The 26,788-nt window shown below is 51.6% G+C and overlaps 7 protein-coding genes across 7 annotated transcripts; 5 read left to right on the top strand and 2 right to left on the bottom strand.

Annotated features, from left to right (window-relative positions):
• The first annotated feature begins 543 nt into the window (after nucleotides 1–543).
• Nucleotides 544–2,531, top strand: BO95DRAFT_448489 (branched-chain amino acid aminotransferase, cytosolic). Its single transcript, XM_025587858.1, has 3 exons — nucleotides 544–1,387; nucleotides 1,478–2,079; nucleotides 2,152–2,531. The coding sequence occupies exons 1-3, from the start codon at nucleotides 973–975 to the stop codon at nucleotides 2,335–2,337; spliced, it is 1,203 nt and encodes a 400-aa protein (XP_025436256.1). The 5' UTR covers nucleotides 544–972; the 3' UTR covers nucleotides 2,338–2,531.
• A 61-nt stretch (nucleotides 2,532–2,592) lies between these two features.
• BO95DRAFT_448488 (AAR2 splicing factor family protein) lies at nucleotides 2,593–4,632 on the bottom strand. Its single transcript, XM_025587857.1, has one exon. The coding sequence runs from the start codon at nucleotides 4,243–4,245 to the stop codon at nucleotides 2,743–2,745; it is 1,503 nt and encodes a 500-aa protein (XP_025436255.1). The 5' UTR covers nucleotides 4,246–4,632; the 3' UTR covers nucleotides 2,593–2,742.
• Nucleotides 4,633–4,654: 22 nt separating this feature from the next.
• On the bottom strand, nucleotides 4,655–5,852 carry BO95DRAFT_448485 (40S ribosomal protein uS11). Its single transcript, XM_025587856.1, has 3 exons — nucleotides 5,714–5,852; nucleotides 5,562–5,634; nucleotides 4,655–5,374 (listed from the first exon to the last, which is right to left on the bottom strand). The coding sequence occupies exons 1-3, from the start codon at nucleotides 5,778–5,780 to the stop codon at nucleotides 5,062–5,064; spliced, it is 453 nt and encodes a 150-aa protein (XP_025436254.1). The 5' UTR covers nucleotides 5,781–5,852; the 3' UTR covers nucleotides 4,655–5,061.
• Nucleotides 5,853–6,221: 369 nt separating this feature from the next.
• Nucleotides 6,222–8,547, top strand: BO95DRAFT_377350 (prephenate dehydrogenase (NADP(+)); the record flags this gene model as incomplete). The annotated part of the gene is made up of 7 exons (XM_025583256.1): nucleotides 6,222–6,316; nucleotides 6,732–6,792; nucleotides 6,847–6,958; nucleotides 7,045–7,193; nucleotides 7,297–7,896; nucleotides 8,018–8,149; nucleotides 8,389–8,547. 7 exons carry the CDS (start codon nucleotides 6,222–6,224, stop codon nucleotides 8,545–8,547), a joined length of 1,308 nt encoding a protein of 435 aa, XP_025436253.1.
• A 5,196-nt stretch (nucleotides 8,548–13,743) lies between these two features.
• Nucleotides 13,744–15,110, top strand: BO95DRAFT_477685 (cytochrome and DOMON domain-containing protein; the record flags this gene model as incomplete). Its single annotated transcript, XM_025590000.1, has 2 exons — nucleotides 13,744–13,809; nucleotides 13,887–15,110. 2 exons carry the CDS (start codon nucleotides 13,744–13,746, stop codon nucleotides 15,108–15,110), a joined length of 1,290 nt encoding a protein of 429 aa, XP_025436252.1.
• Nucleotides 15,111–15,813: 703 nt separating this feature from the next.
• On the top strand, nucleotides 15,814–20,677 carry BO95DRAFT_448480 (putative cytosolic regulator Pianissimo). The gene is made up of 4 exons (XM_025587855.1): nucleotides 15,814–17,827; nucleotides 17,879–19,714; nucleotides 19,775–19,941; nucleotides 20,005–20,677. The coding sequence occupies exons 1-4, from the start codon at nucleotides 16,097–16,099 to the stop codon at nucleotides 20,204–20,206; spliced, it is 3,936 nt and encodes a 1,311-aa protein (XP_025436251.1). The 5' UTR covers nucleotides 15,814–16,096; the 3' UTR covers nucleotides 20,207–20,677.
• A 210-nt stretch (nucleotides 20,678–20,887) lies between these two features.
• Nucleotides 20,888–26,175, top strand: BO95DRAFT_519267 (putative ATP-dependent protease (CrgA)). The gene is made up of 8 exons (XM_025592024.1): nucleotides 20,888–22,713; nucleotides 22,783–22,790; nucleotides 22,869–23,149; nucleotides 24,656–24,727; nucleotides 24,802–24,823; nucleotides 24,885–24,937; nucleotides 24,990–25,451; nucleotides 25,511–26,175. Exons 1-8 carry the CDS (start codon nucleotides 21,029–21,031, stop codon nucleotides 26,015–26,017), a joined length of 3,090 nt encoding a protein of 1,029 aa, XP_025436250.1. The 5' UTR covers nucleotides 20,888–21,028; the 3' UTR covers nucleotides 26,018–26,175.
• Nucleotides 26,176–26,788: the final 613 nt, after the last annotated feature.

The following is a 26,788-nucleotide window of genomic DNA, read 5'->3' as shown; positions in this document are numbered from 1 at the left end:
ATTTTGCTGCTACACAGCACGGGGTACTATGCATTCGAAATATGGCCTTTTCCCCCACGATTTGCTGGTATGCCTTGTGACCTGGTACCTTGCAAAAGTCTAAGCTTGTTTGGAAGGGGAGAGGGTGCAGTACAGAGTACTGAAGGTACCTACTCCGCACACTGTTCGAGTCTCATTCACACCGCCATTTTCTGCCAGAACTATCTCACCCAGACTCTCGGCGGTGAACTTACGGCCATCCTTCGCAGACTTGCTTAGATAAGTTCTGACTACTCTGTCCTGCTGCTCACACCGCCTGCGGTTATCCTCGGTCTGGGCGGTTGTCGAGGGGCACCGATGGCGGAGCGGGCACGATTGAAGCGGGACAATAGATCCTCAAGGGCCCATCTTCAGAATCACTTGGAAGGTACAGAAAGCCGTTTCAGAGCAACAATAGCACCATCTGCGGAGACGTTAACCGATGATAACCTATCGCGGGCAAGAACCCTGATGCTCAGGGTGCCGATTGAACCGTCTCTCAACCCATAGATGGATCCAACTGCTGTTGCGAATTCGGATATCGAAGGCGAAAAGACGTCCCAGACTATAGGGAGATTCGGCTCGCCGAAAAGTTTTCTTTGCCTCCGGGTCTGGCATGGAAAGTTCATAAAGTAGACGCATCGACATGTTGTAGAGATTTGTGTATCTGGTTCCCCTCCTGTCCTCCTTTCAACTTCCCTCCGTTCGCCCTGTTGTCTCCCACTCAGCGACCGATCTTTGGATCTTGGCCCAAGCTGTAGCCCGTTCGAGTCGTGTCCCCGAACTCCGTTCCCGCTGGTTCACTTCCAAAGTTATCTCTGTGGTGACTCACCATCTTTCTGCGGGATAATCTCTCAAGTATCAATTGGGCATATCTCCCTCCTCCCCCAGAGCGTTGCTTCCAGATATCTCCGCATATTACCCTTTCCGACCGAAAACTTAAGTGAAGTGATCATGGGTTCTGCTGCGCCTACTCTCGCCGAGCTTGATGCCTCGTACATCAAGGTGACTCGTTCGACCAATCTCCGCGATGTGCCCCTCCCTGGATCGCCGGAGGAATTGAGCCATTCCCACTGCACCGATCATATGGTCACTGTCCGGTGGACGGCGAGCAATGGCTGGGATACGCCTGAAGTGAAGCCCTTCGCCAACCTGAGCATCCCTCCCACCGCTTCGTGCCTGCACTACGCCACCGAATGCTTCGAGGGCATGAAAGTATATCGCGGCCAGGATGGCAAGTTGCGCTTGTTCCGACCCGATCTCAATGGAGAGCGCTTGGACGGGAGCTCCAAGAGGGCCTCCCTCCCTGGTTTCAGATTCGAGGAGTTGAAGCACCTCATCGCGAAATTGATGCAGATCGATGGACCACGTATGAATCTCCCCGCCCGTATCCCCTGACCGACGATCATTTCATGCATGACACCCCAGCTGACACCGAGGTCGTTCTCTCTTGCTGCAGGCTGGCTCCCCAAGGATCAACCCGGTCGCTTCCTCTACCTCCGTCCCACGGTGATCGGAAACGGCACCCAGCTGGGCGTACAAACCCCCAAGGAAGCACTCCTGTTCATCATCGCGGTCCCCTGGCCTGACCCGTCGAAGAAGAAGCAAGAGGAGGGTGCCCCCCACGGTCTGAAGCTCCTTGCCTCCCAGCCCGACACGATCCGTGCCTGGCCCGGTGGCTTCGGATATGCTAAGCTGGGCGCCAACTATGGACCGTCCCTGGCCGCGCACGGCCGGGCGCAGGCCCTCGGATTCGACCAGGTGCTCTGGCTGTTCGGAGAGGACCGCAAGGTCACCGAGGCCGGTGCCAGTAACTTCTTCGTCGTGTGGGACAACAAGGAGACGGGCAAATTGGAGTTGATCACTGCGCCTCTGGACAGTCAGTTGATCCTGCCTGGTGTCACCCGTCGTAGTGTTCTGGAGCTGGCTCGGACACACTTCGCTCAGCCCTGCGGCAACCTTGCTCCCGTCGAGGTCGTGGAGAGGGAGTTCACGATTGCCGACATCGAGGAGGCCTGGAAGGAGGGGCGCATCGTCGAGTCTTTCGTCTCTGGTACTGCGGTAAGTTTTCCTCCTGGTAGTGATTTGGATTGTGGATTGGGCGAAAGAAAAAGTTACTGACATTGCGACTAGTTCTTCATCACCCCTGTCAAGCTCATTCGCAACGGCAACGTCGACATCGACCTGCTGACTGCCGGCGCTGAGCGTGCAGGCTACGCCGCTCAGATCAAGTCGTGGCTGGAGGCTATCATGTATGGCAAGGATGGCCAGGAAAACCACAAGTGGGGTTTTGTCATTGAAGATGAGATTGAGAACTAGGCCGAGAACTTTGGTTATGGCAAGGTCCTGGAATGTTGGTCATGCAGAGAAGGATTGCCACGTGGGGGTCTGTGTGGAGGCGGGGTTGGGCTGCGTGCCTTAAGGGTGGTGGACTGTACATAGTAGTGCTGTGTTCTGCTTCTGATATAGAGCTAGATCCTAGAGACGAATTTCCAATGTTTTATGACTCTGACTGCTTCGTTTTTTATATATATGTGAGGGCCATAGACCTGTTTTAGTATTGTCGTAACTCACCATCGTTCGATTCAACTACCTGTTTCATAATCTCGTGTAGTCTATTCATTATCACATACATATCCCGTGGTTGATGTATACATGCTATCCACTGAATTTACATGGATTTACATGGAACATTGGCCAAAATCCACCCAACAGCTCCAGCTGCTAATTCAGGTTCTCACTGGAATCGCTATCGTCCATTCCAGTGCCCTCTCCAAGGTCCACAACCATAGGCGCGTATTCTCCAAGCTCCTCTTCTTCATTGTCACCCGCCACCTCCAGCTCGACCTGCTCACCATCCTCCAGTTGTACCATACCTCGTCGAAGAATCACGTCACGATTGAGCTCCCAATCGTATTCCTCTTTGACGAAAGCCTCGAGCTTTTCGAACTCCGTCTTCACCTGGGAGTCTGTCTCTTCGAGAACCTCATATAGCGACTTCCGGAACTTCATTAGTAGCTTCCGCAAGAACGCACCGCCTTCTTCTCCATCAAGGTCAAACAAACCCCCCTCTACATCGTCACAACGGCGCAGCTGCAGCAAGAGCAAGCGCAGCAGATCACTCATGAACGCCTCCCGCTCACGGATTGCACTCCGACAAGTGAGGATCAGCTCCAGCAAACGCTTCCACTGCTGCAGACACGAGTAATTCATCAAAGTCAGGATCATCAAGAAAGAGAATTGCAGCTCGCCCAACAGCTGGCCTTCCCCGGCCCTCTCCCTCTCAGCATCCGTGGCCCCTGAACCCGATGAAACCCTATCAATCAAGTCCCCCAAGGCCCACGAACGATCCTGGGCGGCCTCAGTCCTCTCCCTCCCAATCGCACCCTCCCTCCACGTCCGCTTCAGATCCACCGGGACAAACGAGAACTCCCGTTCCTTCTCCCCGGTCACCCTCTCGATCGCCCCTTCATCCAACCTCTGCTTCCCCCCTTCCTCTGCCTCCACGGTCAACCCAGGAATAGCATCACTATCCCTCAGCGCGGTACTCGCCGAGGTAACCATCCACCGAGCCCTCCCATCGACATCCACAACAGGAACCCCAACAATCCGATCCAGCAACCCCTCCGTAATCCTATCCGTCAAACCTCGCCAATCCCTCCTCCCCTCCTGCTCCTCCTCCTCCTCCTCTTCCTCCCCTTCCACCTCATCACCTTCAAACCGCACTCCCCGCTGCTGCTGCTGCTGCTGCTTTTGTGACTGCATCGCCAACATCGCCTCCGTCACCCGACTCCGGTACCGAAACAACCCGCCCCGCCGATAAACCGCCCCCAGATTCGCCTTCTGCCGCATCGCCTCCTGCCGGTCCGCATCGCTAGCGGCGCTCAACGGTGCGAGCGTTTCACTCTCCGTGTCCCATTTCCAGACTATGATGTCTTGGCCATATTCTTGCTGCTGCCGTTGAGTCGATGGGTGGAGGGAGACGAGTGCGCCGGGATTCGTATCGGCGGCGGCGGCGGCAGCGCTGCCCAAATCCCCAACGTAGAACCAGCTTCCGCTCCGCAGGGAGAGACGTTCGGTCGTGCCGGTGTAGAGGAAGTGCCACCCCGCAGGTAAGTCGCGGATGCCGTGGAAGTTGGCGGTCGAGGTGAAGGTGATCAGGTCGATGCCGACGAGGGTCTTGGGGGGCAGGTGGGGGAGGAGGATGGTGGGGGATGGGGTGGTCATTTTCTTTTGTGGCGTTGGGTAGTGGTTTCTTTTTTTTTTGGCGGTCAGAGGTTTTGGTAAGCGGTTCGGTTGAGGGAGATCATCTAGGATGTTGGAGAGGACTGTAGGAGGTTTTGTTGGTTGTATTAGGTGGGAGGGGTGAAATGGGTGCAAGCTAGTGGGCTGTAGAGAAGTGATGTTTTTGGGAGGGGTCGTCGCGCCCCCGCGGATTGACGTCAAGTTTGAGCTAGAGCGAAAACTGGCAGGCCGAACCAGTATATTGCTTTCGGCTAATTCCTGTTGTTGAAGTCTGGTTAGGTAGAAGTTGGCGTGTTACTGTGCTGTTGCATATGATAGAGAGGGGCAAGACTTGGAATGTGCGCCGATCAAGTTGGAAGCTTCGCGATACGCTGACTGATCGATAAGTTTGGGCTTATCTTAGCGGCTGGGTGGGCCGACCAGCCTTAAATATTTCGCTAGAATATCTACATCCTGAGATCATGGGATCGAAAGCAGATGGCAAATGTCTGGCTTCTTTGCTACCCGAAGCATGATTACATTTATTTTTGCGTAGGATGGGAAGAAAGAGTGCAGTCCAAGGTTCCACTTATATTGACCAGAGCAACCGTCGAGATGACACCAGACTAGTTAAGATGTGAAATTCCAGAACCGCTAAACACACTTTTGGGTATGTAATAAATTGAAGACCAGGCGCAAAAAGCCGTTCTTCGCGTTTATTCCATCCACAGCCGGCAAGCAGCACCGAGCAACAAGTCCCCAGACACGTGCGAAAGAAGCCTCTGCACCAGTTTGGAGAAGACCGAGACTCGCACATGCTTACAGACGACGACCACGGCGACCACCCTTGCGACGAGTGGAGTCGGAGGGGGTGGGGGTGACGTCCTCGATGCGGCCGATGCGCATGCCGGAACGGGCAAGGGCGCGGAGGGCGGACTGAGCACCGGGACCAGGGGTCTTGGTACCGTTACCACCGGTGGCGCGGATCTTGATGTGGAGGGCGTTGATGCCGAGCTCCTTGCAGCGGGCGGCGACGTCCTGGGCGGCCAACATGGCGGCGTAGGGGGAGGACTCGTCACGGTCAGCCTTGACCTTCATACCACCGGTAACACGGCAGATGGTTTCACGGCCGCTGTAGTAGGATGAGTTGTTAGTATTTGTCTCTTGCGCTGTTCCCGTAGATGTTCTTCAATTTTGGTTCCCCATCAATCTATCTCGGTTTGCCTTGCCACGACTCTTCGTAGCCAGCCTGATCACAAGCGCACCGGGTTCGAGAGATGGTTTCCAGAGGTTTGCGAACCGAGGGCGGAGAGACTCACGAGAGATCGGTGACGTGAACGAAGGTATCGTTGAAAGAGGCGAAGATGCGGGCAACGCCGAAGACGAGCTTGCCTGAAAACCCCCCAATGTTCACATTAGCATCTGACTTTGCGCGTAATGAATTTCTTGACTGCTGGGAATCAGTTCGTACCATCACCGGCCAGAGGGCCGAGAGTGACGTTCTCCTTGGCGGCAGGGGTGGTCTTCTTGGGAGCCATTTTTGTCGGTTGTGGGATGGAATATGGGACAGAAGAAAGGAAAAAAGGAAGTCGAAGTCGAACGCGCCCGCTCGAAGTGAAGTTGGGATAGAGGAAAAAAACCCGGCCGGTGTGTGCCCTATCCACACCCCGGCTCTGATTGGCTGCGGATCAGTATCAGGCCGTGCTCAAGCGAGCGCCTGCCTGAGGCCTCGAGCAATCAAGGCGTTTTTGACAGCCGTTGATTGGCGGCGCCTCGGGCTTCTAGTCGGCCCGAAAGTTGAAGATGCCGGCACTATTTAAGATTCTCCCCGTGGGTTTCCACAGGCTTACGCTTTCTCCTTCTTTGTGATCATTCAAGCCAAAACAACTGGTTGACTCCGTGGCCATCTGCGCTGGGAGTCTAATGAGCTGATTGTCACTTATTCGACGTCTCTCATCTTCGCTCCAGGCACCGCCATCATGGGCTTCACCAAGGAGACTGCCAGTATTGGCATTATTGGAATGGGTGATATGGGCAAAATGTATGCCCAGCGCCTCAGTGCCGCAGGATGGAGGTAATACACGCGAAGATTCTTTTCTTTCCGTTGCTGTCTCGACAAGATACCCTCAGCGTTTTCTCTTACTAGGTAAGCCACCACTCTCTTCTATTTATCTTCTAGATACCTTTCAACCCACTCCCACTTTGAATGATGACTTGAGTGCATTTGGCTCGAGTATGGCTCGGTGTCCGGCGTTTATATCATTCTGATATACCTGCTACGCACTGGGTCGTCAATGATGTAACATCTCAGCTACCTATATTTCTTTGTCTGAAATTCGCAACACAATCATGCTTCTTTCCATAGCCATTCGCTGTTGGATCTCGCGCTGACTGTCCTTGCTTCCAGGTTATTAATTTTGTGTATACTTTTTGATCATTCGATAGCAAACAACATCAGTTGTACTAACTAGATATTTTCCCCAATAAAGGATTAATGCATGTGACAAACTCGAATTGTATGAGGACCTGAAAAATGAATTTGAATCTCAAGTACGTCTTTGATTACTCGCAGCCAGTGCTGTCCATAAACTCATCTTGAGAAAGCAAGGTGTTACCGTATACCCGAATGGACACCTGGTTTCTAGGATTAGCGATTACATCATTTACAGTGTAGAGGCTGGTGTCATTGACAAGGTAGTCACTGAGTATGGCCCATGTATGTCTTTGAAGCCAAACCGCCGCGCCCCAGCATTGCTCCCTTTTCTACTGTTACTCGGCAAACGTTGTCTGACGCCTGGAAAGCCACCAAGGTCGGCGCAATCGTTGGAGGTCAAACGTCCTGCAAGGCCCCGGAGCTTGCTGCATTCGATAAGCATCTTCCCCCGGATGTAGAAATTGTATCCTGCCATTCGCTCCATGGGCCCAAGGTCAACCCCAAGGGCCAACCACTGGTATGCTTGCGTGATTGATTGATTGATACCTTTCAATGATGGTGACAAGGATCATCGCAATGTGGCCGGCACACCCCCTAGTAACATACCTTGCTTCCTATAGGTCCTGATCCAACACCGTGCGTCCGATGAGAGCCTCAGATTCGTCGAAGAAGTCCTATCATGCTTCGGCTCCGAATACGTCTATCTAACGGGAGAGATGCATGACCGGATCACCGCTGACACGCAGGCGGTTACACACGCCGCCTTTCTGAGCATGGGTACGGCTTGGCAAGCAAACAATCAGTTCCCCTGGGAATTCTCCCGCTGGGTTGGAGGCATCGAGAACGTCAAAATCAACATCACCCTGCGCATCTACTCCAACAAATGGCACGTGTACGCGGGCCTGGCCATTCTCAACCCGGCGGCGAAGAAGCAGATCCGCCAGTATGCCGAATCGGTGACCGAACTCTACAAGCTCATGATCGAGGGCCGTCGCGAAGAGCTTAAACAGCGCGTCAAGGCGGCGGGCGAGGCCGTTTTCAAGGCGGGGACCGAGAGTCAAGAGCTGCTGCTGAAGGACGAGGTGCTCGATCGCTTCTCCTTGTCGAATGGTCCGCGCGAGAAGACGCCGCCCAACAATCACCTCAGTTTGCTTGCCATCGTCGACTGCTGGTCCAAACTCGGAATCGTGCCTTATGACCATATGATCTGCTCAACACCTGTAAGAACCCCTGTCCTCCCCGGGTATCTGCCCGCCGCGTGCGCACGCGGAGGTCTAGTATATTGCCCTCCTCCCCTCCTTCAGTCTTACTCACACTTTCGTGTCTTCACAATCCAAACAGCTCTTCCGTCTCTGGCTAGGTGTCACAGAGTACCTGTTTCGCAGCCCCGAGCTCCTCGAGGAGGCTCTCGACACCGCCATCGATGACAAGACGTTCCGGTCCGACGACTTAGAATTCACTTTCGCAGCGCGGGTAAGTACTTAGACTTTTGAACCTGTTCCACTTCCCCCCTTCACCCCTCCCTCTCGACCGACCCGGATCTCCGTGGGGCCAGCATCTGTCCGGGGGGCTTATGCAAGTTTTGCATCTGCCAATCCCTGTCGCTCTTTCTCGTTCTCTCCCCTCGGCCTTATATGCGCCGTTTGTCGAGCCCTTCTGTCGAGCGTTCGTTCCAGAATATCCCACTGACATTATGTGACCATTTCTGATAGGCGTGGTCCGACTGTGTCTCTTTCGGTGATTTCCAGTCCTACCGCGATCGCTTCGAACGTATCCAGCAGTATTTCGCCCCGCGATTCCCCGAAGCCGTCAAGCTGGGCAACGAAATGATGAAGACGATCCTGGAAAAGACCACCCCCGGGAATTCCTAAAATTAGAAACCCGCTTTGCCCCCCGGGAAAACTGTATAAAAATGAGAAACCATGACAGCTTTTCCCCCAAATCACGAAATTATAAGTCAAAAACCAGCCCACTTAAGGAAAGGGCAAGCCACTGGAACTTGGCGGGACGTCGGGTAGCGCGTTTGGAAACATCCGCGCGCCGCGGGGGGCCCGGAAAGGACCCAACCATAAGAGAAGTACGGAGCTCCGTAGGGAAGCGGAGAGTGAGGAGAGTGCCAAAGGGGGCTCCTGCTCTTGTACCGTAGTTGGGTAATATTGTTGTTAGCGTATTCCTGGAAACAGAGAATAACGTAGTATAACCATCACAACTGAGTGGGGTGGCAATTTTTCTCGAGACCATGTGGTGGGTATGTGTATGTGTATGTGCGTTTGTGTACTAGCGGATAAGTTATTTTGTTTGCTTGACCTTAATAATGTCTAATGGCGGATGTCGAGGTGCTTTTCGAGTATTATTGAACGTCGTCAATGATGCATTGCTCTTCCACACAAGTCAGGTCGGTCCAGGGGTTCGCTTGCGCACGGGGTTTATTTTCTGGGGGGGGTGCAATCTATTTGATCGGCTGAGCTTTATCCCCTTCAGGCAATTCGCATAGGTACGCTTCGTTGTTTCATGGCTGTGGTGGAGAGTGAGTGCAGGTCCCACTGGGCCACTGGCGATTTAGGCTAAGCTGAGAGCTGGATTTGCTGCTTCTTCCAGGCAAAGCTAGTCTATCAGTATCTGGATTAGCAGCTCGAACCCCTCCGTAGTTACCTGATTGCTAGGCTGCTAGCAAAGGAGGCTGACGGGTCGTACCGTACCCCGACTAGTTGATTAATCAATCTACTGCGCATGATTTGATATTCACATGGCAATAGCGTGTCAAAGTGCCAATGGACATGGGGGGAGGGGGAGTGGGCATGGGGATGAATTCTCCGACATGCTTCTTAAGGTTATTGCTGGCATTGTGGCGCCTTAGTACGGTAGGCCTAAACGGCAGTAAGCTGATTAGGGTGGACGGACGCTCCGAGTGGCAGTCTGTCATCTGTTTGATTCTTGACAATTATTATGTCTTTGTTTTCATGGCGGTAATAGGGGAGTTGATGATGCTGATCTAGTTAAAAGTATGGGAGCACTCCGGACGATTGACTTGTTCGAGGTACCGTCGACGAAGGACGGGTAAGAAATGTATACCGAGGGCCGGTGTCAGGCCACATCTGGCAGGAGGTCCTTTATTCCAGTCTCATGGATCGCCTAATATGTTCAATGTTCAATGTCAAAGTCTAATGATGCTAGTAGTTATTGTGGTATGCTCTACGGAGTACACAGTCAAAATGGCTTACTTGCACCCCTGCATAGAAACAATATGTTGCAGCTCAATCCGCTTCAATCCGACCAATCGGTCGCAAGACGATCCGATTGACATTTGCCCAGATTCATTCAACTTCCATGCTGACTGACCCCCGGGCACTCACCTCCGATGGTCAATTGACCAAAAGACTTAGTTGTAGTGGTAGTAGGACTGGACATTGTGTACTGGGGGGGGGCGCTTTTCTGACATTCCACAAAAGATCCAAGCGCAGGATAAAGTATCTGTCTGCCTTCCGCATCCCCTCCCTCTCCGTCGTCCCCTACGCCACCCATAAGTGGAGTATGCTGATAAATGAGAACTTTAAGAATGATACGAGGTTACGAGGACTTTGGTAGCATGATAGCATGATGCGGGACAAACGAAGGGGACGGGAAAGGAGCGGAAGGATTTCCAAGCTCAGCCGTGTTTGATGGCAGATGTGACTGGTAGAGGCAAACCAGCTTTGAATCGAAGTCGGAATCGGCTGGAAGGAGAGGGAGAGGGTGAACAGTCCTCTGCCCAGCCCAATGCCCAGAAAAGACCAGTCAATGTGACGGCAAAAGTTACTACTGGCAAGAGAGAGAAAAAGAACAGAACTTCGAAACCACAGCTTCCACACCCTCCAAGCCTCAAAAGAATGCAATGACAGTATTTTTAGTCACCAGCAGATGATGTCGTCGGTCGAGTCTAGTCGGTTTCTATCACATGGGCTGCTGGCCTGCTGCGCTAGTGCTCCGTAAACTAGCAGTGGCTGCAGTGCCAATTTGCATGGCAGAATTTTTATGGAGCATCCCGTCCCCTTCAGGTTCTCTCTTCCCCCCCTCTCTTTTTTGTTTTTGTTTTTGTTTTTCTTTCTTTCCTCTTTGGGGAGGAGGCTGGCTAAGAATAACAACTGACTCGGACGTGGATTGATGATTGATGATGCTATGATGGAAGACCCCTCTGTCATTGGATTGATGCTTTCCAAGCGAGACCACTTAATCAAAGCGATGACAGGCTCAGGTTTCCAAAACAAAGGGGCTGCACGCCGGACTCCGCAGCTAAGTGGTCTTGCTTTTTCCTGAAACAAGGGCTACGCATAATCTGATTCCCACATGTGTACATCATGCTGTGGTCTAGCGAGATACTTACTCCGGACTGGACAATGTCATTCTGTATGAGTGAGTGTTGACGTGCATAGTCGTACAGTACATGACCTGCCTTCACCCTCAGACGTCAAGCTACCAACTTTCGCTCGAAGGATAGAAAAAGAGAATGCGAGACCTGGTGTCTTGTACTTAGTATAATGTAAGGGTAGCATAGCATTAGGAGCGCATAAATAAAGTTTCTCGTTCTCCTTTCGCATGGGCAATGGACGAACGAATCCCCTTTTGCGATGCGAAAGGGAATCGCACGGGTAAAAGCCTAACTGTTTACCACCCAAGGTTGCGTCGGTTGACTACTCCCCTATGTCAGGAACGGCAAAATCACCGTCTTGGAAGCTTGCAACAATTCGAGTCCCGTCGACCGTGACCGTGGATAAGGCCAGTATGGACTTGGGTAAACGAAAGAGAAAGAAAAAAAGGTTTCCTCCTTTCCCATCATTGGTTCCGAGCTTCCGGTGGCCCACCACTTGCTGCGATTTGCTGTGCGTAGAGGAGGAGCCTGCGGCGAGAAGAACCGCCCTGGATCGGTGAAAATACGACTTGTTCCCGAGATCCGATAACTTGGTCTTAGCTACGGGAGGCCGATGCTGATTGGCAGTGACGGCACTTCAGGACTGAACCATCCGAGTAAGACGAGCAGGTAGCCATCCAGCTTTTCAGGACGAATAGGGTCTATGATTGGCGCCAGGAACAATAAGCGGAGCAAGCCGGACGTCTCTCTGCGTCTCTGGGCTCCCAGCTTTCTGAACTAGTGCGTAGGTAAGAACTCAGTTTTGGTTGAAGTGGCGGAAAGGAATGACACGATTGTTTAGGGGAAAGCCATGTTGATCCCGGGGAGGAGGATTTAGGTCTGGAGACTAGAAAGAGGGGAGGAGCGAGCCCCCAGGGAGGTGGGGGGTGGGAGAGGGTGGAAGGGAACCTGAAGTTTACTACTGAATTGAATCCAGTTCTTCACTTCTCCACATGGAATGGATATACGGGACGTAACCGTTTGCCGGCCCTTTCCATCCAAAGCAACGAGCAACCTGTTGGTCGGGCCATAAGGCATAATGGAGGCTGTCAAGGACTTTATGTGAAGTCTAGAACGAGCTGGTCAGCCACTGCTGGGAAAGGATGCGGACGAACGTGTTAATGCCTCAGAACGGAGGTAGTACCAGTGCAGAAGTACTCCGTAGTCGGGAAAGGAGGTGGAAAAGACGGTGCCGGCGGAGGAAAGGGAAACACGTACCGGTACACGGAAATGGGAGAGAGAGAGGAAGAGTCAATTGGAGAACATAAAAAAGGTCCAATTGAGTCCCGCCCACAATCCTGCGGTCTGATTGATCACCTGCCGCTCTCCGACCCAATGGTCCCTTTAGTAGGTATCTGGTATGCCCCATCCCGACGGTTGAAAATCATGGATGCTGCACAATTGAATAATAATAATAATAATCATAATAAAAATAAATCAAAATAACGCCCAGCCCGAATACTCCGTACAGTTTTCCCAGGCTTATGACCTACTAGATGACCTAGATGACCTAGACAGGGCTAAGACCGTCTACTACTGCCTAAGAAGGAGGAGTCTAATTTCAAAGAGTGTTGAAGACAATAAGCTACCTTGGATTCGCCAATACCTGCTAGTATGATTCCAGGCATTGCAGTGACCTCTCTCATCCTGTATCCAGACAAACCCATGAAGCACAGACCATGTGGCCATTCCACGCCTAAAAAAATGCCCACACTACGTAGGAATACGTACCAGGCAAGATACCCAGGTCCCAAAGAGGCGTGGCAGCCCCGGGGAACTTAAATCTGAAAGAGCCCGAGGATTTTCGCCATGATTGTCAATCTGGAAAAAACTAAAGGTACCCGCTTGCCGGGCATATCTATCTGACAATCCCCCATTCTGATTGACGATCTTCTCTCCTTTCGTGGGCTCGATTTTGCTTTCTATCGTTGCTCGATCTGAGTAAATGAGTAGTCCCGATTGTCACTCCCTTGAATTGCAAGTCTCTCCTTTCCTGGTCAGTTTTTATCCGGCCATCTGAAGTGGTGTTCGCCCGCATGGCAGTGTGGGATCGTCATCCTTCAACTCGTTGAGATTGTCATGCAGACGGATCTGTCGCATGGCATTTGTGGCAACGCTATGTGGCTTATGACAACTATATGCGATTCTATTATCCGAGTCCTTCAAGTATGACTACTCCTCTTGTCCTCTTGTTCGAGGATCTGTACAATTTCAGATCTCTCTCTATTCCCGTCATCACTGCTTTCATTCTCTCGCTATGCTCAACGCGAGAATATCGCGCGGACCATGCTCTGCTCTCTCGTCATGTCATGGAGCAGTAGTAGAAATCCCATTTGGTTGTCGGTCGTTGCTGACAGACATTTTTGTGCAGTGATGCTTTTTGCCTCAATATACTTCCGAACACCAAGATCCCAGCAGCAAAGATCCCAGCCCTAACATACTCAAAACTCTTCCGTCACCAAGAGCAAACCACGCCTATTCTTCGAGATCTCCAGCAGCAACACTCCTTGACCTCGGAAACGCTCTAAACCATTATTTGTATTCGATTATAACTATTATACCGAAAGACTTGGATTCGTGCTGCCTTCATTCTTTTCGACTACATTTACGCTATATTTCTTCTGCCGCCTTCCCTTGATATCCAATCTGTAGACGGCCTGGTTCCGTCGTCATTACCGTCATTATGAAACCGTCTTCTTTCCTTGTCGCTGCCGCGAGTGCGCTGGGTCTTGGTAAGACTTTCTTCTATGTGCAATACTTACTTTTCGGCTGACTCGCAGCTTCTCAGCACGCACATGTTTCAGCAGGGTTATCCATCACGATCAGAGGTCCTATGACTATGAAGATGTGTCCTACAGCATTGACGTACCTCAGAACACATCGTCCACAGGGTCAGGCCCTATCTATCTCCGGCTCAGAGCCCCGCCTGGCGTCAAATGGTTCGCATTGGGCCAAGGATCGCAAATGACAGATGGAAACCTCTTCATCATCTACTCTGCACCAGATAATAACGTCACGCTCTCTACGAGGAGAGCAACCGGTCATGTCCAACCTCTGTACGATTCTAGTATTCAGGCGTACCTCGAGGAGGGATCTGGTATATACGACGGAATCATGACAGCAAATATTCGCTGCGACAATTGCACGACTTTGGCCAACGGCAAGAGCGCTGTTGGAAAGTCCAGCTCGTGGTCTTGGGCATTGACTTATGGGCCTCCACTGGCGTCTACCAATGTTTCGGAGATGCTGTACCAACACGACTGGCATGGGTCTTTTACATTGGACTTGGAAAAAAATGCCGGTAGCAATTTCTCCAGTCCGTACTATGTTCCATTGCGCCTTTCATCCCATCCTTCGCCCTACTCCAACCCGCAGCAGGTCAGCGATACCATTCTTCACAAAAAGCGAATTGCGCACGGCGTAATGACCTCCGTTGCCTTCGTTCTCCTATTTCCTAATTTTGCGCTCCTCCTATACATCGTTCCATCGCGCCGCACCGTGGCATGGATTCATGCCCCTTTGCAGGCCTTTGCCGTGCTTTTGGCTCTGGCCGGGTTTGGGGTCGGGGTTTCTGTTTCAAAGGACCTCCAAGAGCTCGGTGGCTATCATCCAGTTATTGGATATGTGGCCGTTGGCGGAGTCGTGATTATACAGCCGATTCTGGGAATCATGCAACACCTGCATTTCCGCAAGACTGGCACGTCGTCACTTTATGGAGTCTCGCATCGGTACCTTGGCCGCTTTCTCGCGACCCTTGGAATTATCAATGGCGGAATTGGCTTCCATTACGCGGCCACGAAAAACCCCGATATACCACCCGCGTCGCCACTCGCTTATGGTATCATCTGTGGGGCGATGTTTTTGATCTATATCACTGTCATCGCCTGGCGTAGGCGCAAGAACAAGCGTCTTGCCGCCAGCAACATGACGTCGAAGTTTGTTGAAAGCAAAGGAACCTTGGCCAAAATGGACAACAGCAGTGATAGTACACTGGTCCAAGTACCACACGATACCGCCGATGCGCCGCGGAAGAAGTCGTGGGAACCATAGTTATATGATGGTTACACCGGCTATTATCACGATCCTTATCAGCCCATCAGCCATTTTTGTACCACCAAGCGTACATTCCCGTTAGGTCTTGCATATCCGGAGTTTGTCCCACAGCATCTTGGAATATACTAATTCCCCCAATCTCTCTTTTCATGTACTGTGATGTTGCGTCGATGTAACAACTTCTTCTTTCTCTCAACTTATTTTTCTATTTTTTGGTCTTTGTAATCCTACGGGATTCAACTCTATGTACATATCTTCTTGGAACGAACTAGGTAGTCATACATGATGTCTCATGAGTATGCTTTCGCCATAGATTATAAACCGGTGGCTCACCAAAATGTGCGAGTTTTACAAGATGGTACAAATTATGGTTGTAGTGGTGTCATGGATCTGGAACTAAAGACAAAATAACGGAAAGAAAAGAAGAGAAAAAAAAAGAAAGAAAGAAGAACAAACCGAACACCCCTCATTCAGTACGAACTCATCTCTGCGTGTTGTTGAAGGCCCGGTAGTTACGGGAGGTGTTGGCCTGAGGCGATAAGGCTGGGTTAGTCAGCCAACGGGCGCTGGCCAAGCCATGGATGAATCCAGGCTGAAAGCACCACCAGTCGGATTTGAGAGAAACCCCGGTCAATGAAGCAGACAACTTGTTTTCTGGGACTAGTATCTTAAGTCTATTATCCGTTGCTTTGTGCTACATAACCAGGGTCTCATAAACCGCTCCTGACACTCCAATCGTCGCCGCCCTAGCCTCCCCAGCGTGACCGCCGCGAACCCGTCTCCCCTCTCCTCCCCTCCCTTCTAAAGTGCCCGCCGTCAGCCCCAGTGGACCGTTACCAGAGCCTTTCCTCCTTCTTTACCCTCGATATCTGGCTGTCTCGGTAGCGCTCGTGGACTCTCTGCAAACTCAATGCAGCGCTTCATTCCTTATTTAAGTCGCGACAGGTGATAGTCACTCCCATCACGCGGCTAGATGGAGCTCTATGGCGTCCGGATATAACTCAGGATTCTCCGCGACATCAGTCCAGCATCGTGCCCTGGGTGATGGACCTTCATACTCTAGTCTGGAGGATGGCTCCGCGGACGGTAGCTGGGCCGAGCCCGCCACGAGACCCGGGAGAAATGCTCGCTCTGAATCTGGAGGCAGTGCGACCATTGGCGCCCGGGGAGGCTCGTTGACCACCTCGGTCGGAGCCCCTGGAAGCTTTAGCTCTGAATTGAAGAGCATGAAGTCATCGCGGAGCACTACACCCCGTCCGGACGGAGCGCTGAATCGTCGACCGAGCAGCTTTATTGACCAGGATGATATGCCCACTACCGAGGAGCGACAGGCTGTGATTCGAGACAAGATCGCGAAGGAGATGAAAATCAAGACGGGAACCGAGAACATGCTGGAAGCGCTACTCGCGAAGAATCCGAAACATACGAAAGACCAGAGATTAAGAGTTGAGTCGGAGCTGAGCTCATCGAACCGCAAGCTTGCAGAGCTGCATCATGAACTCGAGGAGGAGATGCTACGTGCGCAGGCGCCGTCTACCCCACCTCGAAGTCGCCTGTCAACCCTCTTTCAAAGCAGCTCCATGCGTTCACCTACTCGCAACAACCTAACGATCGAGGAAGCCCAGATTCAAGAGGGCGAGGCGGAAATGGAATCACCCACATATGTCCTTGCAGAAACACTACAGGCCTTGGAAATCGAAGGCATGCCCCCGGATTATTACGTTGAACGTGCAAACAGCCTTGTGGAGCTGTTTAAGCGACACCCGACCTTAAAGTACGACCTCGAGTGGTCTGTGTTTGGTTTGCGCGTGCAAATCATGCTTCTCAGCGACAATAAAGAAGCGGTGGCGGCTGGGTACAGATTGACACGCTACGCTATCGCGGACCGGAAATCCCTCCAGATTATTCGATCGTTCCATACAGATGAGATGGTAATTCTGTCCCTAGTCAAGGAAAGCAAGGCGAGCATTGAGCGGGAGCAAGCTTTGAAGTTCGTCAGGGCCTTCTTGGACGTCAAGGACGGTGTGCGAGAGATTTCGCGCGCCGTAGTCAGGACCATTGTCTCCGTCGCAGAGCACTACGAGGATCGTCTTCGGAACATCTCTATCATGACTCTAGCTGAGATTCTGGTGAAGGATCCCGAATTGATAGCATATTCTGGGGGATTCGCTACCCTTCATGACGCCTTAGCAGAAGGAACGTTTGGTGCCTCAGAAAGTCTCGTAGCGAGTTTCCTCCATGTTCTCGATACCCCCCACAGCAGGAAGCATCTACGAGGAGGTTGTGAGCTAGAGGCTGTTCTTGCACCGTTTACTGACTCTTTGTCGGACTCGGTCCGCAATGGGCGCTTGAAGTCTTCAGCTAGAGCTATTTCGGCAATGCTCAAGACATGGCCGGGCTTGATTATACTCGCAAGAAACGGAGCCAAACCTTTGCAATCGCTACTCGACTCATTACATTACCCGGACCCGCAGGCAAGAGATTTGATCATGGAACTTTTGTTTGACGCATTAAGAATCAAGCCACCATCATGGTCATCATCTTTCCTGGCTGGACGAAGGCTCACAACTTATGGGCGGGTGGCCAACCTCAGAACAGAATCGGACACGAAACATGTTCAAGCATTCTATAACGATGATGGTAATCGATTCGATTTGACGGCGCATTTCTCAACATTGATTCTTGCCACCCTTGTCGAGGCCGGGTTGTCGAAGGTTCTTAAGGTCATTCACTTGAAACTACAACCGATGCTGATACAAATTTAGGCACTTTCGGATCTCATCGAGGACGAGACAGACCTGTCACTCAGGCGCAAAGCCACTCTACTCCTCACCGAGGTATTGAAACTAGCGCATCATTCATTGCCTCAACATATCAGTGCGAAGCTCCAAGTTCTGCCTCACCTCCTGCCAGCTGCCATCAAATTTGATGTCGAAAATCATGACATCTCTACTTCGACAATATATCAAATAGACAGCATCAATAGAACATTGGCTCGCAGCGTTCCAAACGGCGCTGGACGTTACAATGTCGAAGTGGACATTTCCGCTTCTCTCCTCACTGTTGACCAAGGCAAGGAGAAGTTGAGCCCTTCTATGGATGAGACGCAGTTCCGCAACGCCATCCTGGAGACGCATGTTTTGAACACCGTCAACTACCTGAAATGGAAGTGGGACCTGATTCACCGCATTGTCGAGGGGCCTTTGACCAACCCCAAGCGTCTGGAAGAAGCTATCAAAGGCTCGAAGTTCATGAAGCGACTGATCGGATTCTATCGACCTTTCAAGTACAGATTCTCCATGCTACCAAACACGAAGCCAAACCAGCGTTATGTTCGTACAGGGTGTGCACTAATGCGCACACTCGTACAACTTCCGGAAGGCACGAAATACCTGGCCGAGAACAAATTTTTGAGGCAAGTCGCTGAGTGTCTTGCCCAAGTCGATCGCATGAGTGGTCTCACATCGTCTGCTCCCCTGTTCTCCAAAGAACAGATGGCTAGCACGTTGAGCGGAGGGTACTTTGCTATACTGGGAACGTTGAGTAGTGACGCGAACGGGTTGGCTATGATGGAACGATGGCATATGCTGAATATGTTCTACCATATCGTTGAGCTTCGAGATCGGGACGACCTGATTCAGACTCTTCTTGGGAATATGGACTACGCCCAGGAAAGTCACCTCAGGGTCATTCTGTCCAAAGCCCTAACCACTAGTTCCAAGGAAATTCGCATCTTCGCAACTCGACTCCTACGAAAGTACGCTGTTGGAAATGTTTCTCTCCACGCTCTAGCATCTGCTGGTAACAATGCGGACTGGGTGGTCAAGCTTCTCGTTACCCAGCTTTACGATCCCGACGTGTCTGTTTGCCAAGTGGCTGTGAAAATCCTCGAGGAGGCATGTAACCAACGTCACTATCTCGAATATGTGGTGAAGTGCCGGCCATCGCTAGATCATTTAGGTGAAATCGGGGCGCCATTGCTCCTACGATTCTTGTCCACCTCAGTGGGCTACCATTATCTCGATGGGCTGGATTATATTACCCAGGAAATGGATGATTGGTTTTTGGGTCGAAACGATGCTTATGTGGGCCTTGTTGAAGCAGCCCTCTCGCGTGCCTATGTTGACCAGCCACGGAGGAGTAGCTTTGTCCCTGAAGATCTGGTTGATCTTCAAGACATTGGACTAGTGCCGCCCCATTTCTATAGAGAGCTCGCCCGAACCGCTGAAGGATGCAAGCTTCTAGAGCACTCCGGTCATTTCAATGAGTTTGCTTGGACAATTCGCGATTTCCAGCTGGATGAAGAAGACACGGAGGCTCTTCTTAAGGTCAAGGGCTGTTTGTGGGCCGTGGGTAACGTCGGCTCGATGGAACTAGGTGCGCCGTTTCTGGAGTCAGATATCGTTCAGCATATTGTGAAGATTGCAGAAAGTGCGGAGGTCCTCACGATGAGAGGGACGGCTTTCTTTGTTCTGGGGTTGATCTCACGTAGTCGACATGGTCTTAAGGTGTTGAGAGACTTCGGCTGGGATTCCGCTCTCGACCACAAGGGAAACTCGCTGGGCCTCAGTCTTCCCACCGACTTCAACAAGCTCTTCCTGGTAAGGAACCCACTCTAGATGATCTACAGAGGTGCAATGACTGATGAGTGGCAACTATAGGTCGACTTTCCGTCGCACTCTAGGACCCGTGAGGCCAAGCGCACGTCTCAAGAGAGGTTCAAGGAGGCCACTCTCGATCCGGATCCCGCCAACCAGAAGATCTTGAAGCTTATAGTAGATATGGGAAACACGGTTCTATCGAAGAGAGCAGCGAATGATCTCAATAAGTAAGTAACATTGTCCGGACCATCCATCCAGATCCCGGAAGCTTACGCTCCAAACCTTTATAGCATCAAATCGAAGCAACCAGACCGCTTCTACCAGCCTCACCTCTTTCGCAAGTCTCTCAATATTCTCGAGAGCCATCATTTTCGCTTGCCCGCTCGCCGCTTCGCACTTGATCTGTTCGATAAAAGCGTTCTGCGGCGCATCGTTACCGAAGATGATTCAGATACCGACTCAGATACTACCTCATCCCAAGTTTCTGGATGACGAGTCTCCGTGGGCGTGATATGAAATCGCGCCTTCAATAGCACGGTCCAACCTCACCAGGCGGGTCGGAACAGCTATGCGCAATCCTCAGGTCTGCTCTTACCTTCATGTACTCGGCAGCAATTCCATCTCTTCCAATCTCCTCATCGCTTTGGCCTCGGCGTTGGACGGTTCAGTCATGAGCAATGAAAGGATGCCAGCATTTTCATTTTTGCTCTTTTCTACCCTGATTACCCCGGCAGTTACTTTGCTTTTTTCCACCTACATAAGTAGGTGCAGTTCGACCCTCTGCATCGTCAATGACTCAGTCTGTTAGCGATGGGCCTGGGGAGCATTCTTGTCATATCATTGCTCAACTTATGGTTCACGACGAATGTTCTTTCCTTTCTCCGGCATCTGTATGTACTGTATATACATCAAGCACGAGCGTTGATGTCCGTAGATAACTACTTGGTGTTCTCTCGGATGCACAGACCCAAATTCTAATTGAAGACGTAGAATATCGATTTGAAAGTACCACGTTCACTCCCTATAGAGACGAGAATGGCTCCGACAGGACAGAATGGTGAGTTTAGTCGAGCCATTGATTAGAAGTTCGGGTCCCTCGATTAACTGCGGGGGACCTAACCCAAATAACCCAAATAACCCACCCAACTTAATTCCCGCAGCTCTCCGTCCACCTAGAACAAAAACAATCATTCTCTACTTCGAAGCCTCAACCTCTGCCGTCGCTCTTGCTACATTTCCAGCAAACTATTACACCTTTCACACACTAGAAACTTTCGTCGCTTTCGCAAACCATTCATCTTACTGCACTTTCCGATGGAAGATCCCGACGCTGCGTCGGCATCTCTACACGCCACTTCCGGATCGGACGATGATCACTCCCGCGGCATGAGCAGCGCAGCGTCACTTGCGCTGGGACCCGAGCCGTCACCAGCAACCGCGAGCGTGGCCGCCGCATTTCCTGTTCTGCCTCATGCGGTGATCCAAAGCATACAATGCGCACGTTGTTCCAAGATCCTCCGCTCGCCGCTGCGGCTTCCATGCGGAAATTCGATCTGCCGGTCATGTCTCCCGCCGATCTATCAACGTACGGGTATCACGTATCCCGCGAACGAGGAGCGGAAGCATGGATTCTTATGCTACTGGGGGAAAGCAGATGCGTGTTCCGGAGAGCATTGCCTGGGTGATTGTGGAGCGGACGTCTTACTGAGTCGACTGGCCGATGTTTTCGAGGAGGTTCTGGCGGACGACCGCGGAGATGGTTCCAGCGGAAGCGCGTCTACAGTGACGTGGAAAATCTCCCGAGATCCATCACCGGAACTGACCACGGAGTATGAATATATCGGGGCCGATCTGCTGAAGGGCGTCTACCGTCTAGTCAAAGAGGGCCGGTTCGATTATGATGCGTCGGAGGTACACTATTCGGTCGGGGACTCGGCTGCTGACAGCTCAACCCAGCGCTCATATACGAAGCTCAAGAATGCGATCAGGAACGAGTTGGATTGTCAAGTGTGCTACTCGCTTATACTGGATCCGTTGACTACGCCATGTGGTCACACGTTCTGTCGCGACTGCGTCACTATGGTGATGGACCACAGTGATCTCTGCCCTGTTTGTCGCCGGAAGCTCAACTTGTCCTTAACTTCCCGAAGAGAGCCCAGCAATCTGAGGATCTCGACTATCCTGGAGACGCTATTTCCCGAGCAGCTGGCGGTGCGGAAAGATGGCACTTCCGATGATGATGATGATGATGATGATGATGATGATGATGATGATGATGACGCGGCCGCCGCTGACGGTGAACAAACGCTTCCCCTGTTTGTGAACTCGCTGTCTTTCCCTACCATGCCTACCTTCCTGCATATCTTTGAGCCTCGATATCGCATAATGATGCGGAGGGTCATGGAGACGAGGGGCAAGAAATTCGGCATGGTTATGTACAACCGTGGCAGTCGGCCTCAGCCAGGATTGGGACGGGCTGAGTTTATGCAATATGGTACAGTCTTGATGATTGATCGCTATGAGCTTCTGCCAGACGGTAGAAGTCTGGTCATTGCCACTGGTGTCTCCCGATTCAAAGTAAGCAGCTCGGAGGTGGTTGACGGCTATCATGTTGGCAGGGTACAACGTGTGGAAGATATGCCAATCACTGAAGAAGAGCGACTTGAGTCATTGGAAACCTCAGTCACAATGGAAGCGCCGCCGGCGGCAAGTGCTGATCCTGCAGATACCCCTATCGAAGTCCTGCCGACCCAGCAGCTATTCCAATTGGCTCTAGACTTCATTGACGAACAACGTCGTAAGGGAGTCGCGTGGCTTCATCCACGCGTCCTGATGGCCTACGGCGATGCACCCACTGATCCCGCTCTGTTCCCCTGGTGGCTTGCTAGCGTCTATCCTCTGTGGGAAGACGACAAGTATTCATTGTTATCAATGACTAGTGTCAGAGACCGGTTGAAGGTTGTTGCACGATGGGTCAAAAAGTCAAGGTCTCGAGAATGGTAGGTAGAGGCGCTTGCCATCCAAACCTGAATAATGTTCTATGTCACTCACAATGGTCTACTAATCAGGCTGGCCGGTTCTCGCCCATCTTTCTCTTCTGCCTTATGACTAGCCGTCCCTCTGCTCATCTTCTCCCTTGTGCCATTGATTCTAGGTCCTGGTCTATCATTCTTATCGCCATCGACGGCGGTCTTCACGTCGTTCACACCGTTTACCATGTCGGTCTCCATTTCCTTTGGGAATACTCGTGCATCCGAGACTTCTCGACAGGAGCCGGAGCAAAGTCGGGACTCGGAGATGTACATCCCGCAGACCTTGGTATTAGGCATCTTCCTGGCGATATTTGTGACCCAGATTGCCATCAACATCATCCAGATCAGGCGCGCAAGACAACGGGGTGTAGTAGGGGGTGGACGAAATACGAACCTAGGAGCTGTAGGAGCTGAGATACCAGCTGAGTGAGAAGATGAGCCTGGGGAAATTGAAGTTGATCGCTCCCGGCGAGATTGGATGAAGGGCCAATGACAGTAAGCCACTAGTGTGGTTTGAGCGAAGCAAGCGATCGCTGTGATATTCAAGGTTGATGTCTTCGAAGCAGAGAATCATCGAATCACCAGCATGAACACTATGCAAAGGCATGGTCCCCAGCAAACACGAAAGTGGTCTCCGCTATGCACCTGCTACCAGCAAAGGCGGTGGAATCCGAAGCCCGCTGCTTTGACCAGTCCTGAAATGCGATCATCCTAATGCCAGCCATATAGCAGCAGCGGTGCCTGTGTATCTCGTGCTGTGTGGGGAAGCGTGATGCCAGGAGGTATTTTCCATACTACACAATCTATGCGAAGGGTAGTGGATATGAAAATGATACCCAATCCACGGACTTGGTTCCAATATAATTACCTTTTTATCTACGCACCTGCATACATGCATCAATTCTATCCCGACCGAGACACATGAAGCGTAGACTAAAGCAGCAAAGTAACTCAGTTGCACCTTGCGTCGAGGCCGTGCCATCCCGCAATCCATAGATACGAAAAAGAACAATGTTGCCTAAGAGGGGTCTAGCAAGATACCCCGGCCACCTTAAGGAATACTTGACCCAAAGGCATTGTAGTGGTTCTGACCTGTCGAACATGGCGCAGCCACGATTTGCCGCTTGAAAGGGGCATCCGGAGCCGGTGGTCACACAAGCGCTGGCTGTTGATGTCGAGGACAAATGAAGATAAGTTACATCTCTCTCATCATCCTCATAGTCGATAAATTCGTGGTCATGTGCGAGTTGATCGCTTTTCTTGCCTTTAATCCCGAGGTCGTCACTTCCAATGTTGTAGAAAAGCAAGCACTACTATAGAGAATGGGTATTGAACCAATCTAGAGCGATCCCAGGTAGAAGATACTAGTAGTCAATCCGTGGACAGTTTCGAGACATCGAAGAGGTGAATGGAAACCGCGTGGGCTCGAAGAGCTGGTCGTTTGCGCCTGCGCAAACGAGACCACCAACCCATGTGAAGTGGCGCGCTGCGATATCCGATAGACTGCCTTCTCTCCTGCTTGCTTTCCCCTCCTTCACACTATCTCTATTCCCTTTCACTCCTTTCCATAGCTTGTCCAACATTCTCCATTTGCTCTTGAGTGAGTCACTTTTCTGTATCCTTCCTCCCACCCCTACCTTACCGTCATGATCAATACCTGGACCGTTGATCGCTGGTCTTGACTAACGCAGCACGCAACACACCCACTACACAGGCGTCCGTTGTAGCCACGATGTCGGCGTTTGTTTCTCCTGATAATAAAATGAACTCGGAGTCTCCTACTGGAAGGTGCGCCTCTTTTCCGTCAATGGTCCAGAACTAAATGTACATAACTTATGCCTCGCTAGATTTGATGCTGTGTGTACAGGACATCGCTCCATTGGCCGAGTGACTGAACGCTGCCGTATAGATCCAAGCCCTCCGAAACCTCTCGTCCAAATCAAACTCCGTGACCATCTCGGAAATCGAATACAAGCGCCTGGTAAGCATTCCACCAAGCCAGCCTCAGCCTTATGAGAGCATCGCCGACTAACAGGCTGTTGCTGTTGTTCCCAGCTCCAAGCGTCGCAGCAGTTCAGTACGTTGCTTGCTGGTGTCCTGCGGGCTTCGCAATCCTAATCTAACCTCGAATAACCCAGCCAAGTTGAAGAACTCGCTTCTCGAAGGGGGCCTGTCGCAGGAGACTCTCGATGTGAGAAATGTCGGCATGCAGGTCTGCGCTTTCACCTACTAATTTCGTGCAGATCTTGATCTATGGCCCTCCGTCGACTCCTCCAGGTATTGGAGGCCACACGGCAGGTACCGCGTCCCCACAGCGAGGGCATACAAAGCGTGAAATTGTTCCGCGTCGCAGAAGCTCAGATGAGAGCTCCGATCTAGATGCTGCATCTGAAGACGGCCACGATGATGCCACCTCGGTCGACTCGCCCACCAGTGAAGGAAAAGCAGAGGACCACGACGATTCATCCAGGAGCGAGGCATCTGCGGCTACCCCTACTGACCAACGCACTGTGATGATCCGCAACCTGCCCGACCGCGTCACTTACAGAGACGTTGTCGACGCTGTGAAGAGTGGTGGTGCCCTGATTCATGTCTACCTGAGGGCTCGTGAGCGGATTGCAAGTGTTTCGTTTGTGGAAGAGGCTGCGGCCCGCTCCTTTCTGCAGCATAGCAACACTCACGGCCTGTTAGTGGCTGGCAAACGCGTAAGTGCAAGTCTGTTGGTCGGAGACACCCCCCGGCTGAGGCTCATTTATCTTGCTAGGTCGAAACGCTATGGAACGACCGGCAGTTCTACGTCCCTCCCTATGTCAGAAACAAGATCTACAATGGAGCCTCGAGAAACCTAGTTCTCTACAACGTGCATCCGAACGTCACCGAGTGGGTCATCCGGAAAGATCTGGAGCATATCCACAACCTAATCGTAATCTCGGTTAAATTCAACAATGGCAACGCCTACATATCCACCAACTCCGTGCACAATGCCCTGTTTGCGCGATCCTGCATGATGTCCCGTTTCACGTACAAGGGTACGAGAATTGGGTTCTATCCAGACGAGTGTGCGGAATCGCAGGGTAAGGTACCCATCGGGCCGAGACACGGAGTGCCAGATGCTTCGGCTGGGAAATCCACCTCGGTACTCAACCGCTTCCATATCCTGTCCCTTGATGGGGCTGATGACGATGAGAGCGAAGATTACGATGGCCATGGTGGAATGAGCGGTCACCTTAACGGCAACGTCCGCTGGACAGACAACAGCGTTTCTGCTTAAGCCCTTCAAAGCACCCTCTCGACCTTTGCTTGCCTACGTTCGCTGAACTTCTTCCGTATCATGTCATCGGTGGTCTACTGCATCGAACAATCTGTTGCATCTTATTCGATGCAGCTGAATTTGGAGTTTAAGTCAAGAGCATGCGAGTCTGCGGGGGCATTGCATCAATGTCATGTTTGCGCGAATCAGAACCGGGTCAACTGGTGTCCGCTGTGAGGTGGGAAGGATTGCATGGAACTGGAATGGGAGGGACGTTTATGTCAAAACCTCAATCTTATGTCGGGTGCGGGTTGTGGTTTTGTTATAAGATAGCTTAGCATACTATGCTTTCCTATTAAGACAGCATACTGATAGTCAGAATATCCACCAGCTTGGGGTCCCGTGTGGGAGGTGGTCATTAGATAAGTTTGAACAGAAGCTAAAGCTTGATCCACTTTTAGGCTGAGAGACAGATAGACAAAAAAAGAAATCGGGTGATATTTCAGATAATCCTGGCCTATACTAATTCCAGAGCCAGCATTGCACCGTATCAATCCATACAACCACTGTGACAACCCAGACCTTCCTCTATGATCGAATTGTCCAGTGGCGGACATGGGACCACACCGCACCAGATCTCTCTCCACCCCAGAGTACAAACCGTTAAGACGACACCATTCTGCGTATCCTTTTTACCCGTCTACCAGCCCGCGCCCATTCCTGAAGAGATCAGAAAATGGGGAGAGGGGGCAGAAGAAGAAGCAAACAACTCTTTTGAAAAACACTTCTCTC

This window comes from Aspergillus brunneoviolaceus, assembly GCF_003184695.1.
Source record: "Aspergillus brunneoviolaceus CBS 621.78 unplaced genomic scaffold BO95scaffold_128, whole genome shotgun sequence".
Classification (NCBI taxonomy): Eukaryota; Fungi; Ascomycota; class Eurotiomycetes; order Eurotiales; family Aspergillaceae; genus Aspergillus; species Aspergillus brunneoviolaceus.
This window is presented reverse-complemented; position numbering and strand designations above follow the sequence as displayed.